Source organism: Indicator indicator, chromosome 20 (genome assembly GCF_027791375.1).
Source record: "Indicator indicator isolate 239-I01 chromosome 20, UM_Iind_1.1, whole genome shotgun sequence".
Classification (NCBI taxonomy): domain Eukaryota; kingdom Metazoa; phylum Chordata; class Aves; order Piciformes; family Indicatoridae; genus Indicator; species Indicator indicator.
In genome coordinates this window covers 17,622,518-17,635,611 of record NC_072029.1, presented here as the reverse complement: position 1 = coordinate 17,635,611, position 13,094 = coordinate 17,622,518, and the positions used below count along the sequence as shown (strand labels likewise).

Sequence of the window (13,094 nt, the reverse complement as noted above, 5' to 3'; positions counted from 1 at the left end):
TTACCAGATTTAAAGTTGTTCTAAATTTCTTCAGTAGAAGTTAGTTCAATGTGGGTGGAAAAGCGTGATGCAGTTTGTTTATATTTCTATATTTTCTGCTATTGTATAACTCTCCCTAATACCACAACAAAGGGGAGAAAGATGTTTTTTAAAGTGGCTGTTATCCCTGTATCTTTTCTAGAGGAAGTTCTTTGCCCTGTGTCCTCCTAAGAGTGCTGTGATTCTGCAGACTTCCTAAAGATTGCAGGAAGGAACTGTTTGCTTTTTTCTCAGAAAGTTTTTTTTTTAACAGTTTGGGATATATTTGCTAGCCAAAACTTCTACTGCTTTTTTCTAACTGGGGTTAACACTAAAACATGTTTCACAGGATTCCTGGCAATTCTTAAAATTTATTTTATTTTTTAATTTCATTTTCAGGGTTTTTTTTATTCCTTACTAAGCTTCACTGACTATTTCCAAGCATATCTTTAGACATGATACACATTTTTTAATAGCACACTGATCAGTTTTACACACTTCTCAACACATTTACCTATACATATCTACCTAATCTATTTTTTATATATATTTTAAAGTTTTATATATATGTATATATATATTATTAAGTTATATATATATAATTAAGTTATAATAACCACTTTTTTCAGGCAACTTTTAAAGGTTGGATGGATATTATGTATGCAGCAGTGGATTCACGTGGGGTATGTCACTAAAACGGAATTTTAGTTCTTTCCCCTTCTATCTCTTTCTATCCACAGAATTAATTTTCCAGCTTTGTTTGCAATATCTAGTCAAAAATACAGAACAAGACATTTGTTCTACTTGTACATCTAAATAAAAGTTTGGATGTAGAAATAATTTATTCCTCCTGACAAGAGAAAGATTTGATATTATAAATTGGAAATTACAAACCTGCGATTATCTGGTTTTTACCAATATAATTTTTATGTTGATTTTTTTTTTCAACAGGTGGATGAACAGCCAAAGTTTGAAGCATTCTTAGCCATGTATATGTATTTTGTGATTTTCATTATTTTTGGATCTTTCTTCATGCTGAACCTTTTCATTGGAGTGGTTATCAGCAATTTTAACCAACAAAGGAAAAAGATAAGTACCACATAAGTTAATTCAGCATCTCTTCTAATCCAAATTTGATTATGTGAATGCTGGTTTGACTTAGATGTGTAACATATTCAGATAACTATTTGTCTGGAGAAATTTAAAATAGTGTTTGGATAGCACGTTTTGAAAATAGGGCTCCTCAGAGCTTTTAGTAATTTACATGTAAATGCTGTTCTCCTGCCAAGTCCTTAATTTGTTCCATGTAGGAGGGTGAGGAAGGAGTGGGTAGTTTTAGAAAAGAGAAGCTAAAAAAAAGGTTATTTAGACTTTGCTACAAGAGAGTGGAATTCTGCTTTGAAGTTGTACTTTGGAGGACAGTCTCTTTGGCTGAGAGTAAACACCTCACAAACGTGATAATGATAATCAAAACCCACTATTGCTCATCGAAGAGGCGGCCACTGCTTCCCTGGTAAAGAAGCTTGAAAAGGTCTTGTTTATCAGAGCTTCTTCTAAAACTACTTACATTTTAAAAATTTTGTTGACAATGAATCACAGAATTGCAGAATGTTAGGGGTTCAAGGGACCTCAAAAGATCATCCAGTCCAACCCTCCTGCCAGCACCTAGAGTAGATCACACAGGAATGCATAGGTGGGTTTTGAGTATCTCCAGAGAGGGAGACTTCACAACTCCCCTGGGCAGCCTGTTCAAGTGTTCCATCACCCTCACAGTGAAATTTTTTTTCCTTCTCTTTCCATGGAACTTCCTATGCCTCAACTTCCACCCATTGCCCCTTGTCCTGTCATTGGGTATCACCGAAAAGAGCCTGGCACCTTCCTCTTGGCACTCATCCTTCACATCTTTATGAAATAACCCTACAGATGAATTTAAAACTTTCTGCATTGAGATCCAAGCCATGGCCCCAGGAAGGCTTCCTAAAGCCCGTGAAGCACTGACTGCTTACACTTCTCTCCTCATAATTGTTAGATTCTCTGTTCTTTTTTAATCAGGCAAATTCTTAGAATGGAAAATGCAATAATAAAATAAAAGCAACAGTCAACATTCCCTGGTATGGTTCTGCTTTTGTGTGCCAAGTTTGCTTGTCAATTGAGTTTTCTCCCTGATACATTTAGGGGCTTCAATATCCAGAATGTCATGAGAAATTGAGTCAATTAATCCACTTGGAAGTCTCAAAACAAGTAAACATCTGACTCATTAAAAAAAAGGCCACAAAAGCAGATCCCAACAGTAGGTTTACAATTTTAAGGTTCACATTGGGAAGACAGAATGTCTATGGGAGCCATTTATTGTTTCCATAGGCTGACTTATACACCAAGTGTCAAAGAATTAATGTCCTTGGTAGAGAGAAGTAGAAATGAGGCCTACCAGAAGTTATTCTGCCCTATCTGAACACAGAAAGGATGTGTAGGGGTTGAGGAACAACAGTCCAATTTCACTCTAATTGGGACTTTGTTATCAAAGGAAATTATAATAATCCCAACAGACAGAAACAACACTGGTTAAGTAGTTTATGAGTCTGAACACCTGCTAGACGCTGATGTGAACAAAACAACTTTTCCCAGTGCATGCTGTCATTGGCCATTTTTCTTTCTTTTTAATTTCTTTGCCATTTCATGGGGATTTTCATTGAGATTTCATGTAGTGAAAGTAAACTCAGTTGCAGAGGTCTTGCCAGAGTGATTCTGCCAAAGTGCAGAATGGAACTTTAAGTGTGTTTCACAAAATGCTAATCATTCACTGCTTTTATGAGTGCCTTCTCCCGAATACTCAGTTCAAAGTGATTGCTAAGTAATTCAGGTGGTGTAGATGGTAATAAGATGAGCACCAGGAATTCATTATCAGGACCTCCACCCCACCCCCTGTAGAATTTGATCCTAAAGTGCTTATTCATAATCCTCTGTTTGCCCAGCAATGTATTTCTGTTCCTACTTTTCCCAAAAATAGATATGGAAATTATTCTACTTGTTAATGAGTCCTGGGCCATTTAAAAAATATGGAATAGGTGTGGAAAACTTCAGAAAGGTGAGGAAACTGACTCGGGGAGCAGTGCCTAAACTACACTTTCATGATCAAACCCTAGGCAGCTTTTTTGCAGTACATCTTTTCAAAGAAAAGGGGAAAAGGAGAAATTGTGAAGGCATCTTGTCTCTCCTCTCAAAGATCCCACTCATGACAGCTTTAACTTCTTGGGGGGGTTTTTGTTTGTTTGTTTGTTTTTACTTAAAATTGCTGTTTATTTAATTGACTGCTTAAACTTCAGCTGAACTACAATATTCTTTACTTAGGTGGAAAAGATCTGTTTTTGACTGAGGAACAGAAAAAATACTATAATGCCCTAAAAAAACTTGGATCCAAGAAACCTCAAAAACCCGTCCCAAGACCATTGGTGAGAACATATTAAGTGGAATATGATAGGAGATATAAAGGTGGTGATTTCCAGTAACCAGACAACTGGAAATAAACTTCACATTAGAGAACATCATCTTTCTCACTCAGTATAGTATTTACATTTTACTCTCATTTTCTTAATTTCATCTAATACAACCTATATGGGTATGAGTTAAGGAAATTTTCTAAAACTCATTTTCTAACTAAGGAAGTTTATCACCCATTAAATTGTATAACCTATTCATAAAGGTTCATACCAAGTATTTGATATTCCTAGTGTGATCTTGGTCAGTTAATTTATGTGATATTACTTCGACTAGATTGGATTACTGCAGGTGAGAATGCCCCATGGCTGCTATTTACTTTTAAATACTCTTATGCTTTAGTTCTTACAGTCTCTTAAATTTAATTCCAGGTCTGGCTTCACATAGTAACTATTCAGAGTTTTCCTTGCTTATGACGTTTTGATTAGAATTGCTTATCCTGGAATGTCTGCTTAAAGGAGCAATCACAATGTGCTCTGAGTGTTTTCCTGCTGTATAAGATGTGGTTGCATGATACTGGAAAATACTTAGCTGAGTACTGTTTTCTTTGTAGGTCTAAAGAAAACACCTAAAAATGCTTCTAGTAGCTTGTAGTTAAATTTATATTCTCTTAAGTTCTATTTCTAAGCACAAATTACTGATCAATATTTGAGTGTAGCCTGAGTCTTAGAAGCAGCATTAAGCAGTTCTTCTCCTTCTCTCCACAGAATGCATTCCAAGGACTACTGTTTGATATAGTATCACACAAAGCATTTGACATTACCATTGTGATCTTCATCTGTCTAAACATGCTTGTTATGATGGCAGAAACTAACCAGGAGAGCATCAAGAATGTTCTTAATAAAATCAACTATTTTTTTGTGGCAGTATTTACTGCAGAATGTGTCATCAAAATGTTAGCCTTAAGGCAATACTTCTTCACCAGTGGCTGGAACATATTTGATTTAGCTGTTGTGGTCCTTTCACTAGTTAGTAAGTATCAATCTTTATTAGCTCAGGTAATCTGTTTTACCAACACAAAGCTAAATTTCAGTATAAAATAACCACTCACATGTATCTGATGAACAAATTCCAGATTCTCTGTACTTTTCAAAACTATATGCTGAGTGATTTGCTTTAAAATGACGGATTTTTGTTTTCCCTTATATTTTCTCAGAGTGCTAAAAGGCATTTTTCTGGGTTGCATGGGATAGTAAAAAGATACTGTGCTTAGGGATGAAGCAGAGTTTTATTAATTAAGGATAGGAATTTAATGCAGTGGCATCTTTCCTAAGTTACTGTACTTAAACTGTCTTACTTTTTTATGCTTTTGACTTACATGTAATCACATCAACTGTTGTTTTCCACGTAAAAGTAAGCTCAGGTTAAAAGTACATTTGTATGAAAAAATGGGAAAGATGTATTCCATTTTTCAGGACTTTCTTCTCAAAAATCAGATCCTGAGGGCTGATTTAGAAAGCTCAGCAAAATTTAATTGCTCAGCACAATTTTAAATCTGGGCCACAGTTTGTGACTGTGAAAAATCTTACTAAAACTGGTTTGGTTTTCTTTTGCTACATGCTTATCATTTCCTCTAAAAAGGGTCATACATAGCTTCTGTTTCTTGTACACTACTTGATCAGTGCTTCCTACTTGGGCTCAGGTTATGTCATAGAATAAACAACAGAAAAGAAAAACTGATCTCTCTGCTTCATCCCTAAGCACAGTATCCCTTTGCTATCCCAGGCAACCCAGAAAAATGCTGACTTCTTAAATCTTCTGTTTGTAATCATTTACATTGCTGCTCTATCATTACTCTGATCATATAGAATGAGGTATAATGGAGGACAAATAGTGCAAGACAATTTTCCTTTATTTTCATCTTGCTCTTCTCTGATCTTGTTCAAGTAATAGGCATTAATGAAAGTCTCACACGTAGTGTGTCTCTTAGGCCTGTAGAGGTAACAGCAATCAGACAGCAGCTAGGAGACAAGCCACATAGCTTCCAGCACAGAAGCTGAATGGATTTAAAAGGACTTTTAAAGTACTAGAGCAATGCGTAATTTCATCCCCTAAATTAGAGTAATCTGAGAGAATGCAGTTTCCAAGCTACACATAATCTTGATGCCTCTTTAAAGATGTTGCAATTTGTCTTTTCCTAAGCTCTTCTGTAAGCAATCGGAGTATTGATGGTAGTGGTGTTGTTGAAAGTGATGTAATAAGAGTAATGTTACTTTCAACACCTAAAGAACAGAATATAACAAAGTGGACATAGGTGGGAAATTTTGCAGGTATGGCTTGACCACATTTTGTTTTCTTTTTCATTTCAAAGGTACTGGACTTTCTGAAGCCTTTCGAGCTTTCTTCTCTCCTACACTTTTAAGAATTTTTCGTCTGGCACGAATTGGCCGAATCCTGAGGTTAATTCGAAGAGCTAGAGGAATCCGGACTCTCCTTTTCGCATTACTGATGTCTCTGCCTGCACTCTTCAACATTGGCCTTTTGCTTTTCCTGGTTATGTTCATTTATGCCATTGTAGGCATGGCAAACTTTGCCTGTGTTGGCTGGGAAGGTGGGATCGACAACCTTTTCAACTTTCAAACCTTTGATAGTAGCATGCTCTGTCTCTTCCAAATTACAACATCAGCTGGCTGGGATGGGCTTCTGGTCCCTGTGTTAAAAAGCTCTAATTCATGTGCTCCCAACTTAAATTTAACAAATGAACAGAGAAACAATTGCACAAATAAGGGGGTCGGCATTTTATTCTTTGTGAGCTACGTCATCATATCATTTCTCATTGTTGTCAATATGTACATAGCTGTCATTTTAGAGAACTTCAGTGTTGCCACTGAAGAAAGCACAGATCCTCTTTGTGAGGATGACTTTGATATGTTTTATGAGACCTGGGGAAAATTTGATCCTCAGGCAACACAGTTTATTGAGTATTCTGCTCTTCCAGACTTTGCAGACGCTCTGGCAGGACCCTTACGCATTCCAAAGCCTAATAAAATTCAGCTCATATCCATGGACCTACCTATAGTTAGTGGAGATAAGATCCACTGCTTGGATATCTTGCTTGCCTTCACCAAAAGGGTCTTGGGAGAATCTGGAGATCTGGATGGTCTTGAATTACACATGGAAGAAAAATTTATGGCTGCCAATCTATCTAAAGTTTCTTACAAGCCAATTACCACTACCCTTAAAAGAAAACAAGAGGAGGTATCAGCTCTTGTCATTCAAAGGGCCTTCAGGAGGTATTTGGTGCAGCGTTCCTTTAAAAAGAAATCCTTCTTATACCGTCAGAAACATTATAGCAGTGCTGTCTTTGAGGAAGAAACACGTGAGAGGGAAGGTCTTATTGCATCAATGTCTAATGAAAGTAATGGGGGGAAGCTAGACAAATCACGGACTATGTCTTCCATATCTCTCCCTTTATGTTATGATGGTATTGCTGAAACAGATAGTGATAATAACATGGGCACATAAGGTTGCCCCAGGCTGCAGCATTTTTATTTAAGCCAGTATCAGTTATTTTCAGATGGAGGAAATATTTTGATTTCACAGTATCACAGTATATCAGAGGCTGGAAGGGACCTCAAGAGATCATCGGGTCCAACCCCCCTGCCAAAGCATAGGGTAATATTCTAAATTTAGAATTTAGAATGACTCTAAATTTAGAATCATGGTGGCAGCCTTTAAGTATTGTGGTTGTTCAGTTTTGCAAATGCTTCTTAATTAAGATTTGTGCGAGCATGTCATAAATATTAAAGGAAAATGGAACCATGGATTTTTAATTTTTTTTTTTTTGCCCCTTAGCTACTGGAGTAGGTGAGTTAATTTTTCCACAATTGTCATTTTTTTTTTAATTGCTTCCTACTTCTGTGTTTACAGAAGAAATCTGTAAAAGATCAGTTGAAAACTAATATGATTTCCAAGCACAGAAGGCTGTAGAACAATGTATATCTCTTTAGAGATACAGCCTGGTGTGCAAAATTGGTTATTGTATACATACAAAATAAAATTATTACTGCATTTTTTTTTTTTTTTGTAAAAAAGGTCTCACTCAAGACACTTGAATATAATCAACCACTACTTTCTGTGTTGTTTGGGATCATCTTCCTCCCGGTGCCTTTGGATGGATTTGTTTGTGCTTAAAAATTTCAAGGTGTCTTTACATATGCACCCAAAGGGATTAAATATACCAGCCTCAGGTGTCTGTGCTTAAAAGCTGTATATACTTTGTTCCTTGTATCATTCAGTGTATGAAAATGATGAGAAGAATAGTTACCAAAATCAAAGGCTGTTACATGACAGGTATTGTTTCCAGAAGATCTGAAGAATTCTTGTACATAAAATGTCATCAATATACTTACTTCATCCTACTGTCATAAGAAGGTATTACCTAGTGATCTGAAAGGGGATTCATGCTATATCTTGGGGGACAACATTTGTCAAAGTTAATGGAAGTATTTATTTCATTGGTGCTGAAAAATGAAACGTGTATGAATGATCTGTATTAAGATTACTTTTACTGGCATTTTTTCTAGTTTAAGTTGGTCAGGTGAAGTGTCATTGTGGCCTCAGAACTACTAAAAAAGCTATTTTAGATTCTTCAATAAAGAGTTGAGATGCGTTTTTTTCTGTTTTTTTTTAAGAGCTATCCTCAGTTTATTGCAAGACATAACCTATTGCTACTATAATTTCCTTGTTAAATGCTATTAAAATATGGCAGGTATAGGCACATTGAAGCTGTTTGAAGGACAAATAAAGGCACACAAAAGCTGAGAGAAAAAAGAGGTCAGGTACAGTATAATCTGAAGTGGCTTTATTACTTCCAGAACCGGCTTCTATTTTGAAAACTGTTGACCCAGGTGCTGTGCAGACCTCTTAGAATAACTCAGAAATTTGCACTGATTGTCAGCAGAGGGATGCAGAGATGCTTGGGTCTGCTTAAGGCTGCCTTCTAGCCAGCTCGGATTCTTTTTGTGTCTGTGGTGCCTGCCCAGTAATCCTTTTGAGGTGAAGCTTGTGTTCTGCTCTGAGCTGGAAGGAGCCGATAGCTTGTGTTCACTGCTCAGATGCCATTAGATGGCAGCATTTACTGCGTTTCAGGATGTGGCCGACGTAAACTTGATCTCGAGCTCATACACTTGAGCATGCAGGTATTAAATTAATTGTAAATAACTTAGGAGATAGTATCATGAATTTTGGAAGAAATTGCCAGGACATGCTGTGGCATCTATGTCCTTAAAGAAAGTCAGGACTTGATGTAACGATTCATGGACCAGCCTAATCTGGCTCCAAACTTGAATCTACCTTTGAAGGTGTATCTGCCTTAAGTTGGGTTAGTTGATCTTAAGAGGTTCCTTCCAATCTGAAGTACTCTTTGGTTCCATGACAGTAGCCACACAGCTTTTCAAACTTAAGTATTATGGATAAACAGGCCACATCAACAGGCATCTGTGTTCTCTGGGAGTCTGAATCCATACCTGTCAGTAGTATTTTGGGTATGCAGTTCTAGTCTCTCTATGGGAGATTTCTTATTTGTCCACCCTAGGAACTAAATTTTGAGTCCTCTAACTTCTACAACTGTTTCTTCAGTAGCCCCATCCGTTATAAATATTTGAATAAAGGCATTGAATGGTTTCAGAGCTGAATGTGGTGGTATAAGTTTAGGCTCTTTGCCAATTCCAGAGAAAATAAGTGAAGGCATCAACTTAGTAAGTGGTTTTATTGATCTACAGAGACTTTTGAAAGGGTGATAGAGATGTGTTGGCAGCCCCTCAGGAAAGTATAGCTGTTTGGGCAAATCCATTGCAGGTGCCTGCTTTGTGGCTCCATGGAGCTAAGGCAAGAGATGCCAAGCTGCTTTTGATAATAGTCATTATCTTAATGTAGAATACTGGAGTTCTGGGCAAATTGAGGGCAATGCAGTTTCCTTTTCTCACCAGGTTCCAGGGAAGATGGAATTACACAGGAGCATTCAAAGATTCGTATCTTAAAACAGCAGGCACCCTACCTTGCTGCCCAAACACTGAGAAGCATTTGTACCCAAAGATAAATTAGCCACTGGTAAGATTGGCTCTTATGTTATTTTTCTTTTATTTATTCATATCCTTCTTGAAGGGAGTAGAACCAGAGGTAGTATTTTAATACTACTATGTTACCATTCTTAGCATTATCTCTAGAATTTATCAGCAAAGATTTCATACCAGTACTTCAGGTTTCTATTTTATTGTGTGGCTCTGGCTGGAGTAATAACACAGACAATGAGATGCATAGAAAGTCATAGAATCACAGAATAGTCGGAAAGGAACTTAAAGATAACCTTTTTCCAACTCCCCTCCCACAGACATGGACACCTGCCAGTAGATCAGGTTGCCTCATCCAACCTCTCTTTGAACACTTACAGGGATGGGTCATCCACAGCTTCTCTGGGCAACCTGTTCCTGTGCTTCATCACCCTGATAGTAAAGAATTTCTTCCTAAAACCTAATCTACCCTTTTTCAGTTTGAAACCCTTACCCCTCATCCTGTATCCACACTCCCTAATAAATGCTTAAAAAGATATATCAAACTGAATGCTACACCAAATAAAATAGAAGTTGTTTTTAAAAATCAAAATTTGTCTCAGTTGTTTTGTTTCATTATGGCATATTTATTTCATTGGTGCATGATCACAGTACCACAGTACACTAGAGCTTGGAAGAGACCTCAAAAGCTCATCAGGTCCACAGGAATGCAACCAGGTGGGTTTTGGAAGTCTCCAGAGAAGGAGACTCCACAACCTCTCTGGGCAGCCTCTTCCAGTGCTGTGTCACCCTCACTGTAAAGAAGTTTCTCCTCATGTTGAGCTGAAATCTTCTATGTTCAAGCTTGAACCTGTTGTTGTCTTATTACTGTGCACCACCAAAGAGAGCTTGGCCCCCTGCACTTGACACCCACCCCTCAGGTGTATCTGTGCAGATGGTGAGCTGCACAGACCTACCTGACTGCCAAAAGAGAATCTTATTTGTTAAACTGCTATTGCCCAACTCAGTTTTCTACATTTACCCCATTTTCAGTTTGAGACAAAGGTACTTTCTTCCTGCAGGACTGCTCAATAAAACCTTACAATGAGTAAAGCCATAGAGGGGATGAGCAAGAGTAATGTGCCCAAGAAGCTCAGGGCCAAGGTATGATGTGACTGACCAGAAGCTGTTGCAAGGAAAGCCAGTTCGTCTCAGCACAAAGAGAAGCCAAAGGTGGCATTTGTTTCAGCTGTCAACAATCAAGTGGATCAAGCAACAGCTGAGTGGATCTGCTGGTGGGGTAAATTTTCCTTTCTGAGTTCATGAAAAGGGAGTCTCTCCTTAAAGTTGGCAAGAACATTATAGGGGGAATGTATACATGGCTCAGCCCAACAGAGAGTGTAAAAACTGAGCAACTAACAAAAGAATTGCAAAGAGAGCAATGGATGTGAGCTGCTACAACCCATGTACTCCTCCCTGGTGGCTGGGGATGTCCAGCATGATGATGGTGAGCATATCACAGAGAAGGTAACAGAGATCCCGTTGGTATTGTGATTGACCTGCATATTGTAATTGCTGTATTTTTCAAAGTGTAACCTTAAACTTGTATTGTGATTTCAGCGTATTATGTGTCACTCTGCTAAGCCAAAAACCCTCAAACAAGCAAATTGGGTACTAAGCATTCTTTGTGCATGGAATATCTCAAAGAATCTGGACAGAGACTATTGGACTTTGCCAACCAGGCATAGCTGTTCCTTCTGCAATTATCCACAGGCAAGAATACAAATGGCCAAACATTTAGGCAAAGGCTCTTCCAGTTGATAAAGATGGGGCAATGCTAAAAGAAAAATTGCAATTTTAGAAGCCATTCACTCATCTTAATGATTATAGGGACAGTAACAAGAGCTTTCTTCATTTAAGGTTATGCATTTTGTACGTTTATCTGTGTGCACAGAAACAGGTATTTTAATTGCAGTGCAATTAAAATAACTTCATAATGCTTTGTAGCATACCATGAATAATATATAAGAAGAGGAATCTATCTCCATAGATAGATGCTGATTAGTGGATTTGAATACTACATCCAGCTGTAGTAAAGGATAAACAATGGCTTTGATTGGCAGAGGCTTTTATTTCCAAGTGCCACATCGTGGCCCTGCTCATGATCTAAGAGCCCACTCTGTCTAATGAGCCATTTCTCATGGGAAAATGCAATGGTTCAAATCTGGCTTTGGGACCACTGCTTAAACAGGTCTCCTATTTCAGGGGATCACTGTAAATGCCTATGGAGTAATAAGCCAGTTCCTCAAGAGACACTTGATTTCTGAAGGTGACTTAGTAAACCAGCTTTTCTCCATAACCAAATGTCATGCCATCCTTCCTGTAAGGCTTCTATCTTATTCCATCTCTTCATGGTGTTGAAGAATCATAGAATCATACAATCAGTCAGGGTTGGAAGGGACCAAGCATACAGGAAGAGCATACAGGAAGAGCATACAGGTATATAGTGCTGCTGGCTTTTTGCTGGTGCCAGTCCTACTAAATGCAAAGCTGAATTCCCAAGTCGTCTTCCACAGTAAAGAGGAAAGTTTAGGGCTGGCCACAGACTCTAGGAAGAAAAGTAAATCCCTAGAAATCTTATAAGAAGGTCTGTCCTGGCCAGAACACTCAGCAATGCTATGATAAGTGATATATGCCCCCCTCCCCAATTAATAAAAAGGACATTCTTATTGTTGCCTAGTGTTGCAAGTGAAGAGTGGAAGCATGCTTGCATATTCCCATAAATCTCAATATTGTCAAGATTTTTGGATGAAATCAAACCCAGCTATTAACACTACCCATCTGATGCTTTTCTGACATTTTTAGTCTCCATGGGACAAACACCTAAAAAATTCAAATATTTAACATACCAAAGTAATGGTTGTTAGTAAGTCGTCTTTTTTTTGTGTGTGTGTAATAATGTCAGATGTTGTTAGTTTAAGAAGCCATCCCTACCTGAAGCACCAGTTCTGGTATTATAGATGATTTTATTTTCAAAGGAAAAGATCCTTTATGTCAAACATCAGCTTTCCTCACTGAAAAAGAAACTGAATTCTGTTTCAGTAACTGAATAAGATGCTGTAGGAAACTTGTAGATAAACACAAACACTTCCTTCCTCTGCCTTTTCTTTTTCTACCTTTTTTGTTTCCTTTTCAACATTAGTTTTTCTTTATGGCATATGTCCTGCAAGAAGATGCAGGATAAAAATATTATGGTTAAGATATGATAATTAAACCAGCCTCTAAATATCTAGTGCTGTATGTGTTTTGTGTCTGGTACCTAAAAAAGGCTTTGTGTTCTTGAAAGTAAATAAGAATGAAGGTGCTTATAAAATAACATTACAGTGTGGTCCCAGCTACAGGGCATTTGATTTACTCGAGGCAAAGACATCAAATCTATGCATTGTGCACTGATGTTATTTCAGTTTATTGTTTCTTCTGGCCTTTACATTATTTTGACACAAAAATACTTGCAGCTGACATAGCACAAATGCTTAGAATGTAACACATTCCAATAGCAGGAGAAGGTCTCTTTGACCTTTCCATCACCAC

At 37.6% G+C, this 13,094-nt stretch overlaps 1 protein-coding gene across 1 annotated transcript in view; it reads left to right on the top strand.

Moving 5' to 3' along the window:
- The window catches only part of LOC128973742 (sodium channel protein type 5 subunit alpha-like), a 30,561-nt gene extending 23,583 nt beyond the window's left edge, over positions 1 to 6,978 (top strand). The window contains exons 22-26 of the mRNA XM_054390139.1: positions 648 to 701; positions 970 to 1,111; positions 3,367 to 3,467; positions 4,221 to 4,485; positions 5,825 to 6,978. Coding sequence (XP_054246114.1) covers positions 648 to 701; positions 970 to 1,111; positions 3,367 to 3,467; positions 4,221 to 4,485; positions 5,825 to 6,978 — 1,716 coding nt within the window. The remainder of the gene's footprint in view (positions 1 to 647; positions 702 to 969; positions 1,112 to 3,366; positions 3,468 to 4,220; positions 4,486 to 5,824) is intronic.
- Positions 6,979 to 13,094: the final 6,116 nt, after the last annotated feature.